Here is a 14,223-nt window from a genome sequence, read left to right on the forward strand (position 1 = left end):
CACCGCTGAAACCTTGCTTGCACACTCCGCTCCACAAGCCAGGGGACTCTTGAGCTGCGCACTCTGCACACCATGCTGCAGGGATGGGGGGGAAGGCACGGACACAGCAGGGAGCCAGCTGGCAAGAACAGGATCACAAGTGCAAGATCCTTATGCTCCTCTACCAGTAACAAAACCTGCTCCACCATTCATACTGCTCTGGAGGAGGAAATGAAGTCGCTACACCACCACCACTACTAACGGGAGCTATTAGTGTTGCGGGATCTTTCTCTTTTGCTATTCATACTGCTCCACTGACTCGAATATAAGCCGAGGGGGTAACTTCTAAGCATATTTTTGTGCTGAAAATTTTGACTTATACGTGAGTGTATAAGGTAGGCCTTTCATATAACTCTCACATAATAGTTTCATAAAAGACAATGTCCTGTCTTCTTTTTCTACAAGACTGAAAGATGCCCGGAAGAGCCAGAACAAAGGCGCGTGGCAGAGCACGTGGGCAGGAGCATGGTCAAGACGGACAGGTGCGTAAGCCTTTCTCCGTAAAACACACTGAGCAGCAAACCAATACAACCAGAATATTCTTTATCAAAATGGCCAAAGACTGTGGTCAGTGATGTCAAACTCAGGTGTCCTGTGCAAACACTGAATTTGTCGCAGTCCTAACACTCGCATGACTACTTTTGGGCTTAGCAATTGTTTACTCAGCACCGTGCATCTAGATGGGGCAAAGTCAACCTATTTCTTGGGATAACCTCCTGTGGTCTCGGTACCTCGTGGATGCCAGAAATATACTAATATAATTTACTATTTTCTAACGTCCTCGCTACCTCAGAAGTGTTTCCTGCACACCAACCAAACACTGCCTACAACTGTCCATGTGATCTGATTTAAAGGGTCAACTGAAGTGAGAAGAATATGGAGGCTGCCATATTTCTTTGATTTTAAACAATACCAATAGCCTGGCAGCCCTGCTGATCTATTTGGCTGCAGTAATGTCTAAATCAGACCAGAAACAAGCATGCAGCTAATCTTGTCAGATCTGACAATAATGTCAGAAACACCTGATCTGCTGCATGCTTGTTCAGGGGCTATGGCTAAAAGTATAAGAGGCAGAGGATCAGCAGGACAGCCAGGCAACTGGTATTAAGGGAATAAATATGGCAGCCTCCACAGCCCCCTTGCTACAGTTGTCCTTTGAATAGAACCAGAGATGAAGCACCCTCTTGTATTTTACCTTATACATCAGTGGGAACATGACAGTAAACACCTAATCTGTTCTTTGTTTCATTGTTCTCTGTGTAATCTGACTGTTATCACCTCTGATAAGAATCCCCGACTGAGCACTCAGTCTAGCTTTGCTACGGAAAGATTATAGCGAAGTCTGTCTTCTCTGGTGTCTTTTCAAGCCCAAGCCTGCCCCCTTGTGGCTCTGCTATAATGACTCAGATATAATTATTCCCTGCAAAGCCAGACTGAATGCTCAGTCTGGGATTCTTATGACTGCTGATAACAGACACTTTTAGCAGTGAGGATGAAAGAGAGAGAAGGGTAGGTGTTTTCTCTAATGTTCTTACTGATATATATAGTAAAATACACAAGGGTGCTTCGTCTCTGGTTCACTTTAAACATTACCATAGATTTCTTTAGGTAATTTTTTTTTAATTATTTATGTTTTCATGCCTGTTTATAATAAACAGACCGATGGCTCTTTTCCACTTAGAAAAACGATAGCAAATTGCGCTGCGATTCGATCATGTTTCTTCCTAATTTCCACTACCGTGATTGCGCTCCTGTACAGAGTATAGAAGCTCAGTCAATCCAAAAAAAGTAAGAGGACGACGATGGCGCTCGGGAGATAATCACACCCCAAACAGATCGCACTAATAGACGGCTGTGGAATCGAGGAGTCGGACCAATTTTGGGTACTTGGAGTCAGTGGAGTTTCACAAACTGAGTCGGAGACGGAGTCAGATGATTTTTGTACAAATTCCACAGCCCTGGTAAGCATTAGACTAAGGAGTCGGAGTCTGAGCAATTTTTTGTACCTGGAATTGGAGTCGGAGTCGGTGGCTTCATAAATTGGAGTTAGAGTCGGATGATATTGTACCAAATCCACAGCCCTGCTAATAGAAGCGATCTACGCACATCAACTTTAACCGTACATAGCGTTGTGTGAACCGCTAGCGATTGGAAGCAGATCACAAAACGCAGGTAGTGGAAAAGGGCCTTAACACCAGTAATAAACACGTAAGTGAGGCCTAACAATGTCAACACAGCTACTTTTACTCATATAACCACATTTTTAAAACAGGCTTTTTAGCTACTCCAACTTATTTCACCACAAAAAGAATAACATTTAGGCACTCCAGGTGCTAAGCTGGTGCGTTGCGATTTGTGTCGGAGTTGTGCTTTAAAGCGAACATTAGAACAAATTCATAATTGTAAAGTGTAGAGATGGTCAATGAGATGCTGATCATTTTGAGTTGAGGCAAATGTTATGATATTTTATGTAAATCTATAGAGTTTGGAATCTTTCCAGTCTAGTGTTGCAGTTGCTGCATTTGATTGCATTATTAGCGTTCCATCGACGCTCTGTAGCAGTGTGATGTGTAAGATGTAGACATGGCAGCCTCTTTGTGCACCACAGGCCATGCCACTGTCCTTCTTCTGCGCAGAAAGTCTCGCTTTGGGCTCGTCGTCCACACAGGTGGTAAACAGCGGTGACAGCAGTTGACGTTGGTATAAACGTTATGGTAGATCCGGTTTTCCCACCTCAGATGCTACGTGTAGAGGTGATTTTGCTGGCGTTGTGGCTGAATGGCACCAACAAACGATCGCAAACGCTGCGGTTGTCATTTGGCGGAGAGGAACAGGATGAAGAACTAGAATGCCGTTTTACAGGAAGTGAAACAAGAACAGTATAACATAGCAAACAAAAGTGCTGTTGAGTAACCTCTAACGTTAAAAGCTTCACCAAAATGTCTGGAGTTTGTGTTCAGAAAAACAGCATTCAAACGAGATGCTGAGCAGACACAGAACTCAAGCTTAAAGTAAACCTGAGACAATAAAAAACAAATATATATACATGCCTGGGGCTTCCTCCAGCCCCCTTCAGGCTAATTGGTCCCTCGCCATCCTCCTCCACTGTCTGGATCTTCTAGATGCCCCATTACTTCCGTAAAACGGTGTATGCACGGTCTTGCATGAGCCTTGTCACACTCCTGACCATGGGAGAGCGCACTGCCGGACTGCGCCTGTGCTGATTGGTGGAATTTCCTGGCCACCTAGCGGAGGATCCAGGCGTCCTGGGAAGACGGTGAAGGACCAATTAGCCTGAAGGGGGCTGGAGGAAGCCCCAGGCATGTATACATTTTTTTTTAATTTTTAACTCAACTTTAACTTAATTCCTTATTAGTGAAGGGTACGCTATAATTCGACAAGCACCCGACAAGAGAGAAGCTGTCACGTGCATGCCTGAAGGTTAATTTTGTCAGGCAGTAAAAGAAAAACAGTGACACATTACTACCTCATCATGTCACCTCGGTTAACAGTTGTGCATACCCTGATGACATTATCATTCTAGCTACAGTATAATCTCCTAACAACAGAGGGAATAACAGGGAGTAAAGCTGCTTTCTAGGAGAAGACCATTGGGGGGAGCATGTGCTAATCAACTTCTCCCCTTAACCTTCCTGGCGGTAAGCCCGAGCTGAGCTCGGGCTATGCCGCACAGGAGGATTTCTCAGGCCCTGCTGGGCCGATTTGCATCATTTTTTTTTTTTTTTTTTTTTTGCAACACGCAGCTAGTACTTTGCTAGCTGCGTGTGCATTCCGATCGCTGCCGCTCCGCGCAAAACCGCCGCTGATCGCCGCGCCGTGCCGCCCCCCCCCCCCCCCAGACCCCGTGCACTGCCTGGCCAATCAGCGCCAGGCAGCGCTGAGGGGTGGATCGGGACTCCCTTAGACGTCACGACGTCCATGACATCGGTGACGTCATCCCGCCCCGCCGCCATGGCGACGGGGAAAGCCCTTCAGGAAATCCCGTTCTTTGAACGGGATTTCCTGATCAAAGATCGCCGGAGGCGATCGCAGCGGGCGGGGGGATGCTGCTGTACAGCGGCTATCATGTAGCGAGCCCTAGGCCCATGATAACGTTTGTTTCTGGGCATGGGCTCTAACGTTACATTACTGTTATGTTGTGCTTTATTACATCTTTCCCAGTTTCTCTAGTAAGAGTTATATGAGCACTGCCATATTTATTTCCTTTTAAACAATACCAGTTACCTGGCAGTCCACCTGCTCTAATTGGTATCAGTAGTGTCTGTATCACCCACCTGAAAAATCCAGTCAGACTTCAGTCAGAGCACCTGATCTGCATGCTTGTTTAGGGTCTAAGGGCTCGTTTCCACTATCGCGAATCTGCATGCGTCCAACGCATGCAGATCCGCACATGTAATACAAGTGGATGGGCCTGTTTCCACTGTAGCGTTGTTGAGGTGCGTTTTTTTCAGCGTGAAAAAAACGCACAAAAGAGCCAACGATTTCGCCTGCGTCGGGAATCCGTGCGAATCGCCGCTAATGTATTTAATAGTAAAAACGCATGCGTTTGTTACATGCGTTTTTACCCGCGATTTCGCGTGCGATTTCGCACCTTTTTCAATTTTATTTAGCCCTGGCAGTGTCATGGTTAATTTCGCATGGCACCCTGCCATGCGAAATCGCAGGCGAAATCGCGGGTAAAAACGCATGTGGAAACGCATCCGCATGCGTTTTTACAAGCGTCGGAATGCGGCCGAAATCGCGTCGCAACAGTGGAAACAAGCCTTGAGGCAGCATGTATTGGAGTCAGAGGATTAGCAGGACAGCCAGGCTATGTGTATTGTTTAACCATCTTAGCGGTATGGACGAGCTCAGCTCGTCCATCACCGCCGATGGCTGCCGCTCAGGCCCTGCTGGGCCGATTTCCATCAAATAAAGTGCAGCACACGCAGCCGGCACTTTGCCAGCCGCGTGTGCTGCCCGATCGCCGCCGCTCTGCGGCGATCCGCCGCGAGCAGCGGCGAAAGAGGGTGCCCCCAGCCGCCTGAGCCCTGCGCAGCCGGAACAAATAGTTCCGGCCAGCGCTAAGGGCTGGATCGGAGGCGGCTGACGTCCATGACGTCACTCCGCTCGTCGCCATGGCGACAGGAGAAGCCAAACACGGAAGGCTGCTCATTGCGGCCTTCCGTGTTACTTCTGGCTGCCGGAGGCGATCGGAAGAATGCCTCCGGAGCGCCATCTAGTGGGCTTTCATGCAGCCAACTTTCAGTTGGCTGCATGAAATAGTTTTTTTTTTATTTAAAAAAAACCCTACCGCAGCCGCCCTGGCGATCTTAATAGAACGCCAGGGTGGTTAAAGCCTAGGTTCTCAACGTGCGGTACGCATACCCCAAAGGGCGGAGCAGTGCTTTTCAGCGCTGCTAGATTTGGGCGCAACCGGCGCCTCCATAGACTACAATAGTAATCATTCCTATTGCAGCGCTCAGTGAGTAACGTCGGGGCTGTCAGAATACGGAGCCGAGGTTGCTTAAAGGATACCCCAACTGAAATGTGACATAATGAGATAGACATGTGTATGTACAGTGCCTAGCACACAGATAACTATGCTGTGTTCCTTTTTTTATTTTTCTGCCTGAAAGAGTTAAATATAAGGTATGCAAGTGGCTGACTCAGTCCTGACTCAGACAGGAAGTGACTACAGTGTGACCCTCACTGATAAGAAATTCCAACTATAAAACACTTTCCTAGCAGAAAATGGCTTCTGAGAGCAAGAAAGAGGTAAAAAAAGGGGAATTTCTTATCAGTTAGGGTCACACTGTAGTCACTTCCTGTCTGAGTCAGGACTGAGTCAGCCACTTACATACCTGATATTTAACTCTTTCAGGCAGAGAAAAAAAAAAAAAAAGGAACACAGCATAGTTATCTGTGTGCTAGGCACTGTACATACACATGTCTATCTCATTATGTCACATATCAGTTGGGGTATCCTTTAACCAAGAATAACACATTTAGGGCCTGATTCACAAAGCGGTGCAAAGTGTTTGCACGCGAGTGAAAACCCCTTTATCACGCCTAAACTCAGTTTAGGCATGATAAGAAGAAACTTGCGTGAATTTTCCGCGCGCAAAGTTTTGCTCGCACAAGCGCGCAGCACCCGGCGCTTCGCGCGAAGCTCCCATTAAGCCCTATGGGACTTTGCGCTTACGCGCGTACGCGCGGTGGCTTCGCGCGAGTTAGAGCACAAAGCGGTGATAACTTTGCTAGTGCAAAGGTTATCACGCCTAAAGTCTTTTAGGCGTGATAACTGAGTTATCACCGCTTTGTGAATCAGGCCCTTAGAGTTTAAGAAAATGATAAATCTTATTTAAAGAGAACCTGAACTGAAAATTAAAAGTCAAAATAACCATACACAGGTCATACTTACCTCCTGTGTAGTCTACTCCTCAATCTTTCTCCTCTCCTGCGTCCTGTTTGTCCACTGTGATCAAAGGAATTCTCCGTCCTCCATTTTAAAATTGGCCATTACCACATAACAGCTTCCTGGTCAGCACACTGTTAGGCCCAGTGCACACCAAAACCGCTAGCAGATCTGCAATACGCTAGCGGTTTTGGGAGCTGATTTCAGAGCGATTCTAGGTATGTTTAGAGAGGTTTTCTAAACATACCTAGCGGTTTTGGGTGCGTTTTTGTGTAGCAGATTACACATATTGTTACAGTAAAAGTTGTTACTGAACAGCTTCTGTAACAAAAATGCCTGGCAAACCGCTCTGAAGTAGCGTTTTTCAGAGCGGTTTGCGTTTTTCCTATAGTTTACATTGAGGACGAAACGCTTCCGCAAAACCGCAAACGCGCAGCAGGAGGCGCGTTTGCGGCTTGGCAAAAACCTCAAACCGCCGGTGTGCACCATCCCATTGCAATACATTAGCCAAGCGTTTTTATAGGCAGATGCGGCCGGCGGAGCGCTCCAAAAACCGCTTGGTGTGCACTGGGCCTAACACTGTAATATCACCTCCTTGAGCCATAGGGAAACATGGACATTACCTTGCACTTTCAGTTGTAACTGACAGCAGCTAATATATAACTGACAGCAACTGGTATATTTCAGTTCTGACAAAATCTTGTCAGAACTGGAAGGGATCACTGTAAGAAGAAAATGGTGAGCTTCTGAGAGGAACCGAGGGCGAGGTAAGTATGTAATATTCATTTGCAGCTACGTCATGTGTTTATTTTAAATAATTTTACTCGCTTCAGGTTCCCTTTAAACAGCAAAATGAGTGTTTTAGCTAATTAAAAGCAATAGTAAATGCTTGGAAATTGTTTACAGCCAATAATTATGTACTACGATTAAATATATATTTGTCAAGGGGTACTTGTGATAATGTTTACCATGCTAGGGGATAAGTGGTGAGTACAGGGTTTCAAAAGGGGGTACATACCAATAAAATGTTGAGAAACACTGGTTTAAAGGACCACTATAGCGGAAAAAAGTAAACAGTTAGGCTGCATTTCCACTTGTGCGGTGCAAATCGCCGCAGTAAAAATTCGCATGCGGATGCGAAATTCGCATGCGGGTCCATGCGAATTTCCATGCGAATTCGCATGGATGACGATGTATGCGAATTTAACCATGGCAATGCTGGTGTGCTTTTCCATTGTTTCTATGCGAATTCGCATGAAAATTCGCATACCCAAACCTCATGCAAATTTCCTATTAAATACATTGTATGCGATTCGCATAGCGGTATGCGGTATGCGAATTCTGATGGCTCTGCCATGCGAATTTTTTCTGCACAGAAAAACGCAAAGGAATCCTGACAAGTGGAAACAGTCCCATTCACTTGTATTGCTATGCGAATTTGCATGCGAAAAACGCATGTGAATTCGCGATAGTGGAAATGAGCCCTTAAAATCTGACAGAACTCACAGGTTTTGGACTATTCCACTCGTCATAAGGGGGTTTTCAGTATTTTATTATTTACAAAAGCATATCCTGACCAGCAGTTGCCAAGTCTAACTGCCAAAATAGTGTGCAAGCGAGTGGGGACGTTGGCTGGTAGCTTACTATTCTGGCTTTTTAAGGTGGCCACTAACTGTCCAATTTATAGAGAAAAATCGTTCGAGCGATCAGAAATTCTGATCGGATGAAAAATCGTTCAATACACCATCAACTAACCAATCTTTGCCTACTATCTATCACGACCACCAAGAAAATCAAAATTTTCGTTCGACGAAAATTCATTCGGGCGACATTTTTGTCACTCGTTCATAATCTATTGTGTCCACCAATGGAGATTATTTACAACCAATCCGATCAGAATTTCTGATCGCTCGAACGATTTTTCGCTAGAAATTGGACCGTTAGTGGCCAGCTTTAGACTTAGCAACTGCCATTCAGGAAATGCTTTTGCTATAGCTTTTTAATTAAGTATAGCAGCCTCTCTATCCCTCCCACTCCAGGTTCTCTTGAATGGTGGCTACACTGTTAGAAATCCTATATGTTCTGAATAATGTGACTTTGAACCTGAAATTGTTTCCTCTGTTTGATTTATTTATGTAAAGCAGCCACGGGCCGCACCAGGAGCAGCTCCACCACAGCAGCCACGGGCCGCACCAGGAGCAGCTCCACCACAGCAGCCACAGCCCGCACCAGGAGCAGCTCCACCACAGCAGCCACGGCCCGCACCAGGAGCAGCTCCACCACAGCAGCCAAGGGCCCCACCAGCAGCGATTCCACCACAGCAGCCACGGCCAGCACCAGAAGCAGCTCCACCACAGCAACCAAGGGCCCCACCAGCAGCGATTCCACCACAGCAGCCAAGGGCCCCACCAGCAGCGATTCCACCACAGCAGCCACGGCCAGCACCAGGAGCAGCTCCACCACAGCAGCCAAGGGCCCCACCAGCAGCGATTCCACCACAGCAGCCACGGGCCCCGCCAGGAGCAGCTCCACCACAGCAGCCAAGGGCCGCACCAGGAGCAGCTCCACCACAGCAGCCAAGGGCCCCACCAGGAGCAGCTCCACCACAGCAGCCACGGTCCGCACCAGGAGCGGCTCCACAACAGCAGCCATGGGCCGCAGTAGCAGTGGCTCAACAACAGCAGCCACGGGCCGTAGCAGGAGTAGCTCCACCACAGCAGCAACGGGCCGCACCAGGAGCAGCTCCACCACAGCAGCCACGGCCCGCACCAGGAGCGGCTCCACAACAGCAGCCACGGGTCGCAGTAGCAGGGGCTCAACCACAGCAGCCACGGGCCCCACCAGGAGCAGCTCCACCACAGCAGCCACGGGCCGCACCAGGAGCAGCTCCACCACAGCAGCCACGAGCCGCACCAGGAGCAGCTCCACCACAGCAGGCACGGGTCCCACCAGGAGCAGCTCCACCACAGCAGCCACGGGCCGCACCAGGAGCAGCTCCACCACAGCAGCCATGGGCCGCACTAGGAGTAGCTCCATCGCAGCAGCCACGGGCCGCACCAGGAGCAGCTCCACCACAGCAGCCACGGGCCCCACCAGTAGTGGTTCCACCACAGCAGCCACGGGCCGCACCAGCAGTGGTTCCACCATTGCAGCCATGGGCCGCAGCAGGAGCAGTTCCACCACAGCAGCCACGGGCTGCACCAGCAGAAATTTCACCACAGCAGCCACGGGCCGCACCAGCAGCAATTTCACCACAGCAGCCACGGGCCGCACCAGCAGCAATTTCACCACAGAAGCCACTACCTGGCCCACTGACTGAAGTAGAGTGCCAGAGAAGACATGAAGACGGTGACCAGGGAGGTAAGTACCTCCAGCTGTTCTGTGTCCTAACCACAGAAAGAGGGAAAGCTGGACTGCTCTAGTGCTGGAGAGCTGAGACAATCCTTAACATGTGGGAGGAGGTGCCCCAAAATGTTACAAATACTAAAAACTATTAATGGTATGTGTTGCTGCCTTAAAGGAAGTCAGTCATATGACCATGCATGAAAAACAACTCATTGCATACACTGTGGATAACTCGTTTTGAGGGTAAATCCCACTTCAGGTCAATATAAGTGACAGTGGTGCTGCAAGCAATCGCTAGGAGTGCCTTGAGATAATCATAAGATCTGCTGTGATGTGTACATTTAAAAATGGCGCACGAGAGTTTGGGTTCCGGATAATGCCACTAATACAATTTGTGACTAGGCCAATCTGATTGAGGAGTCCCTACGCTAACAGTGGATGCAGCTGCATCCTAACCATGCAATGAGCGTATCCATAAAAGGACTCATACCTGCCGAATGCTGGGAATACACTGTGAGTTTTATGCGCCAGACGCGTCACCGCTCATTCGCGCGGATCGATTCCCACTCGTCCCCGCGGGCGCTGCTAATCACCCGCTTGTTTCTTCCCATTGTTCTCCCCGCCGGTATCGAGCGCAGTATCGATCCGGTGAGGTATCGGTCAGGTTGGATCTTATCAATCGAGCCATCACCAGCTCGATTGATAAGAAGTATCTGACCGTGTATGCCCAGCATAAGGATAAAAAGCCTGAGAGCAGACTTACCTGGGGTCGCCAAACTTGTTTTGGTGCAGTTAAAGTGAACGAAGCACTCTCATGTATTTTACCATATATACCAGTAGGAACATTAGAGAAAACACCTACCCTGCTCTCTGTTACATCCTTCACTGCTCAGCGTGCATGTTATCAGACCTGACTTAGCATTCAGTCTGGCTTTGCTCAGGAATCATTATAGCTGAGTAATTATAGCAGAGCCAGAAGGGGGCAGGCTTGGGCTTGAAAAGACATCAGAGAACACAGACTCAGCTATAATGATTCCTGAGCAAAGCCAGACTGAATGCTCAGTCTGGGATTTTATCAGGGCTGATAACAGGCAGGCTGCGCAGTGAAGAATGAAACAGAGAGCAGGGTAGGTGTTTTCTCTAAAGTTCCCACTAATATATATGGTAAAATACATGAGGGTGCTTCGTCTCTGGTTCACTATAAGGCCGTTTCACACGGGTGACTGCTTGTGCTCAGGGACATTTACTGCCGGGATCGACCAACGCCCTCATTGAGATGAATTTGAGTGTTAATCTCAATGCGTTTGCTGGCCAATGTGCAAACATCGTGGTCGATTTTAATTTCTTGGACGCTTCATGCGGTTGCATATGGCATTTCCATGCCCCCCCATTTGGCTCAAAACGATGGAACCCGCTGCCAAACACTTTTATGCTTGATAGCAGTAAGCCATTTAGCATGGGCTAAATGAGACAACGGCAGAAGCAATGTGAATCGGCCCTTAGACATCAGGGGTGAACCACCAGTAAATGTTGTCCTACAGTTGTGTTCAAAATTATTCAACCCCCACTGAAATTGAGTGTTTTGGCCAGTTTGACATTGATTTTGATCATTTCAGTCATCTTGTTTACAATTAAATCAAAGAGGCACTTGTAAGTCAGACAAATATAACATGACATTTATAATGAGATAACCACAAATGTCTTTTCTGTGCTCACATCATTATCAGTTTTAATCAACCCCCAAGTGACATTCTTAGTACTTAGTACAACACCCTTTTCCAGTTATAACAGCTTTTAAACGTGAAGCATAGCTTGACACAAGTGTCTTGCAGTGATCTACGGGTATCTTAGCCCATTTTTCATGCGCAAAAGCCTACAGTTCAGTCACATTCTTAGGCTTGCACGCTGCAACTGCTTTCTTTAACCCTCCTGGCGGTTTGCAAAAAAATCGCCAGGGGGCAGCAAATCTTTTTTTTTTTAATTTTTTTTTTTTTTCATGTAGCGAGACAAAGTCTCGCTACATGATAGCCGCTGCTCAGCGGCATCCCCCCAGCCCCTCCGATCGCCGCCGGCGATCGGAGATCCGGAGATCCCGTTCAAAGAACGGGATCTCCCGGAGGGCTTCCCCCGTCGCCATGGCGACGGGGCGGGATGACGTCACCGACGTCGTGACGTCAAAGGGGATTCCGATCCACCCCATAGAGCTGCCTGGCACTGATTGGCCAGGCAGCGCACGGGGTCTGGGGGGGGGGGGGGCTGCGGCGCGACGGATAGCGGCGGATCGGCGGGTAGCGGTGGCGATCGGGCACTGCACGCAGCTAGCAAAGTGCTAGCTGCGTGCAGCAAAAAAAAATTATGCAAATCGGCCCAGCGGGGCCTGAGCGGTGCCTTCCGGCGGCTTACCCCGAGCTCAGCTCGGGCTTACCGCCAGGAAGGTTAAGTCCCAACAGAGGTTCTCAATCGGATTTAAGTCTGGTGACTGCGATGGCCACTCCAAAATGTTCCAGCCTTTAATCTGCAACCATGCTCTAGTGGACTTGAAGGTGTGCTTGGGATCATTGTCCTGTTGAAAGGTCCAACGTCTCCCAAGCCTCAGGTTTGTGATGGACTGCATCACATTTTCTTCCAATATCTCCTGGTACTGAAGAGAATTTATGGTACCTTGCACACGCTGAAACTTCCTTGTACCTGCAGAAGCAAAACAGCCCCAAAGCATGATTTACCCCCCGCCATGCTTCACAGTAGGCAAGGTGTTCTTTTATTCATAGGCCTTGTTCTTCCTCCTCCAAACATAGCGTTGATCCATGGGCCCAAACAGTTCTAATTTTGTTTCATCAGTCAACAGAACACTATCCCAAAACTTTTGTGGTTTGTCCACATGACTTTTGGCATACTGCAGTCGACTCTTCTTATTTTTTGTAGACAGCAAGAGGGTGCGCCTGGGAGTTCTGGCATGGAGACCTTCATTACGCAGTGTGCACCTTATTGTCTGAGCTGAAACTTCAGTACTCGCATCTGACAAATCTTTTTTCAGTTACTCAGCAGTCACACGGGGACTTTTCTTCACTTTGCGCTTCAGGTAGCGGACACCAGTCAAAGTCAGCATCTTCTTTCTGCCACGACCAGGTAGCGTTTCAACAGTGCCCTTCGTCTTGAATTTGCGAATGATGCCTCCTATGGCGTCTCTTGGTATGTTTAACATCTTTGCAATCTTCTTATAGCCATTGCCCTTCCTGTGAAGAGAAATCCCCTCTTCTCTTGTCTTCCTGGACCATTCTCTTGCCTTCACCATGTTTGTAAACACACCAGTAAATGACTAGAAGGAGCTGAGTATCACAGTCATTTTAAATCTGCCTAATTGGTGCTTATTATGCTTGATTGCTGCTCGTTAACATCCACAGGTGTTTTCAATACCTGATCAAAAACACTTGAATGAACCTCTGTTCTTAAAGAGACACTGAAGCGGAAAAAAATATATGTTATAATGAATTGGTTGTGTACTATGAATAATTACTAGAAGATTAGCAGAAAAGAAAATATTCTCATATTTTTATTTTCAGGTATATAGTGTGTTTTCTAACATTGCATCATTCTCTAATAGGTGCAGATTACACAACACTCAGCATTCAAAATGATCCTTTCAGAACAGTCTGTGAACTAATGACCTCTCCTCTGGCTGAGGAAAAGTAAAAAATTAAAGCAGCCCATACACTCAGCCGATTTTCTGGCCGACCGATCGATCCCGATCGATCAATCGATTGCAAATCGGTTGGCCAATCGACCGATCGACGGCCGATTTCGATCGATTTCGATGGATTTCCATCGAACTTGCAGGGTGGAAAATTTAGGTCGATCTGATGAGATTGCTTATCAGTTTGCATTGGCCTTAATGGAAATCTGATGGCAAAAAAATGCCATCAGATCGAATTTCAATAGATTTCAAACTGAAATCTATTGGAATTCTATCCTGGTAAAAAATGTTCTAAAAACGCATCAGATAGATCATCAGATGCATTTCTTATCTATCTGCTGCCAATCTGACGAGTGTATGGGCACCTTAACTAACAGTTTAGATAATAAAAGTCAGAAAACAGCCCTCTCCACGACTTTGAAAGTCGTAGAGATTAATGGCTTTTTTGTATAGAGATAACAACTGGAGTTTCTTAACTCTTCCTGTAATGTACACTCCTGGTGACATCAGCGGGAGCGAGGACACGGGCGTGCAGGCGCAGTGGTTTTCTGACTTTAAAGTCAGAAATTCCAGAAGTGAGCTGGAGGCGGGGCCAGAGCATTGGTGAGTGGCTGCGCCAACACAGGATGTCTGCGGGGGACCATTAAAAGCCCCGGGTAAGTTCAGCTCATTTTCCCCCGACCCCCTTACAGTATCCCTTTAACATGCAAATTACAATTCTACTGCAGTA

At 47.6% G+C, this 14,223-nt stretch overlaps 1 protein-coding gene across 9 annotated transcripts in view; it reads left to right on the forward strand.

Annotated features, from left to right (window-relative positions):
* Positions 1-14,223, forward strand: part of UVRAG (UV radiation resistance associated) — a 300,947-nt gene that overhangs the window by 53,615 nt on the left and 233,109 nt on the right. For 4 of the 9 annotated variants that reach the window (XM_068266636.1, XM_068266635.1, XM_068266638.1 and 1 more), the window contains exons 2-3: positions 445-521; positions 8,599-9,817. In XM_068266636.1, the coding sequence (XP_068122737.1) occupies positions 453-521; positions 8,599-9,817 (1,288 nt within the window). In that variant the 5' untranslated portion in view covers positions 445-452. Of the gene's footprint in view, positions 1-444; positions 522-8,598; positions 9,818-14,223 lie in introns of those variants that run through there. The other 5 variants (XM_068266640.1, XM_068266642.1, XM_068266641.1 and 2 more) reach the window with 3 other exon arrangements.

The sequence above is a fragment of the Hyperolius riggenbachi genome, chromosome 2 (genome assembly GCF_040937935.1).
Source record: "Hyperolius riggenbachi isolate aHypRig1 chromosome 2, aHypRig1.pri, whole genome shotgun sequence".
Classification (NCBI taxonomy): Eukaryota; Metazoa; Chordata; class Amphibia; order Anura; family Hyperoliidae; genus Hyperolius; species Hyperolius riggenbachi.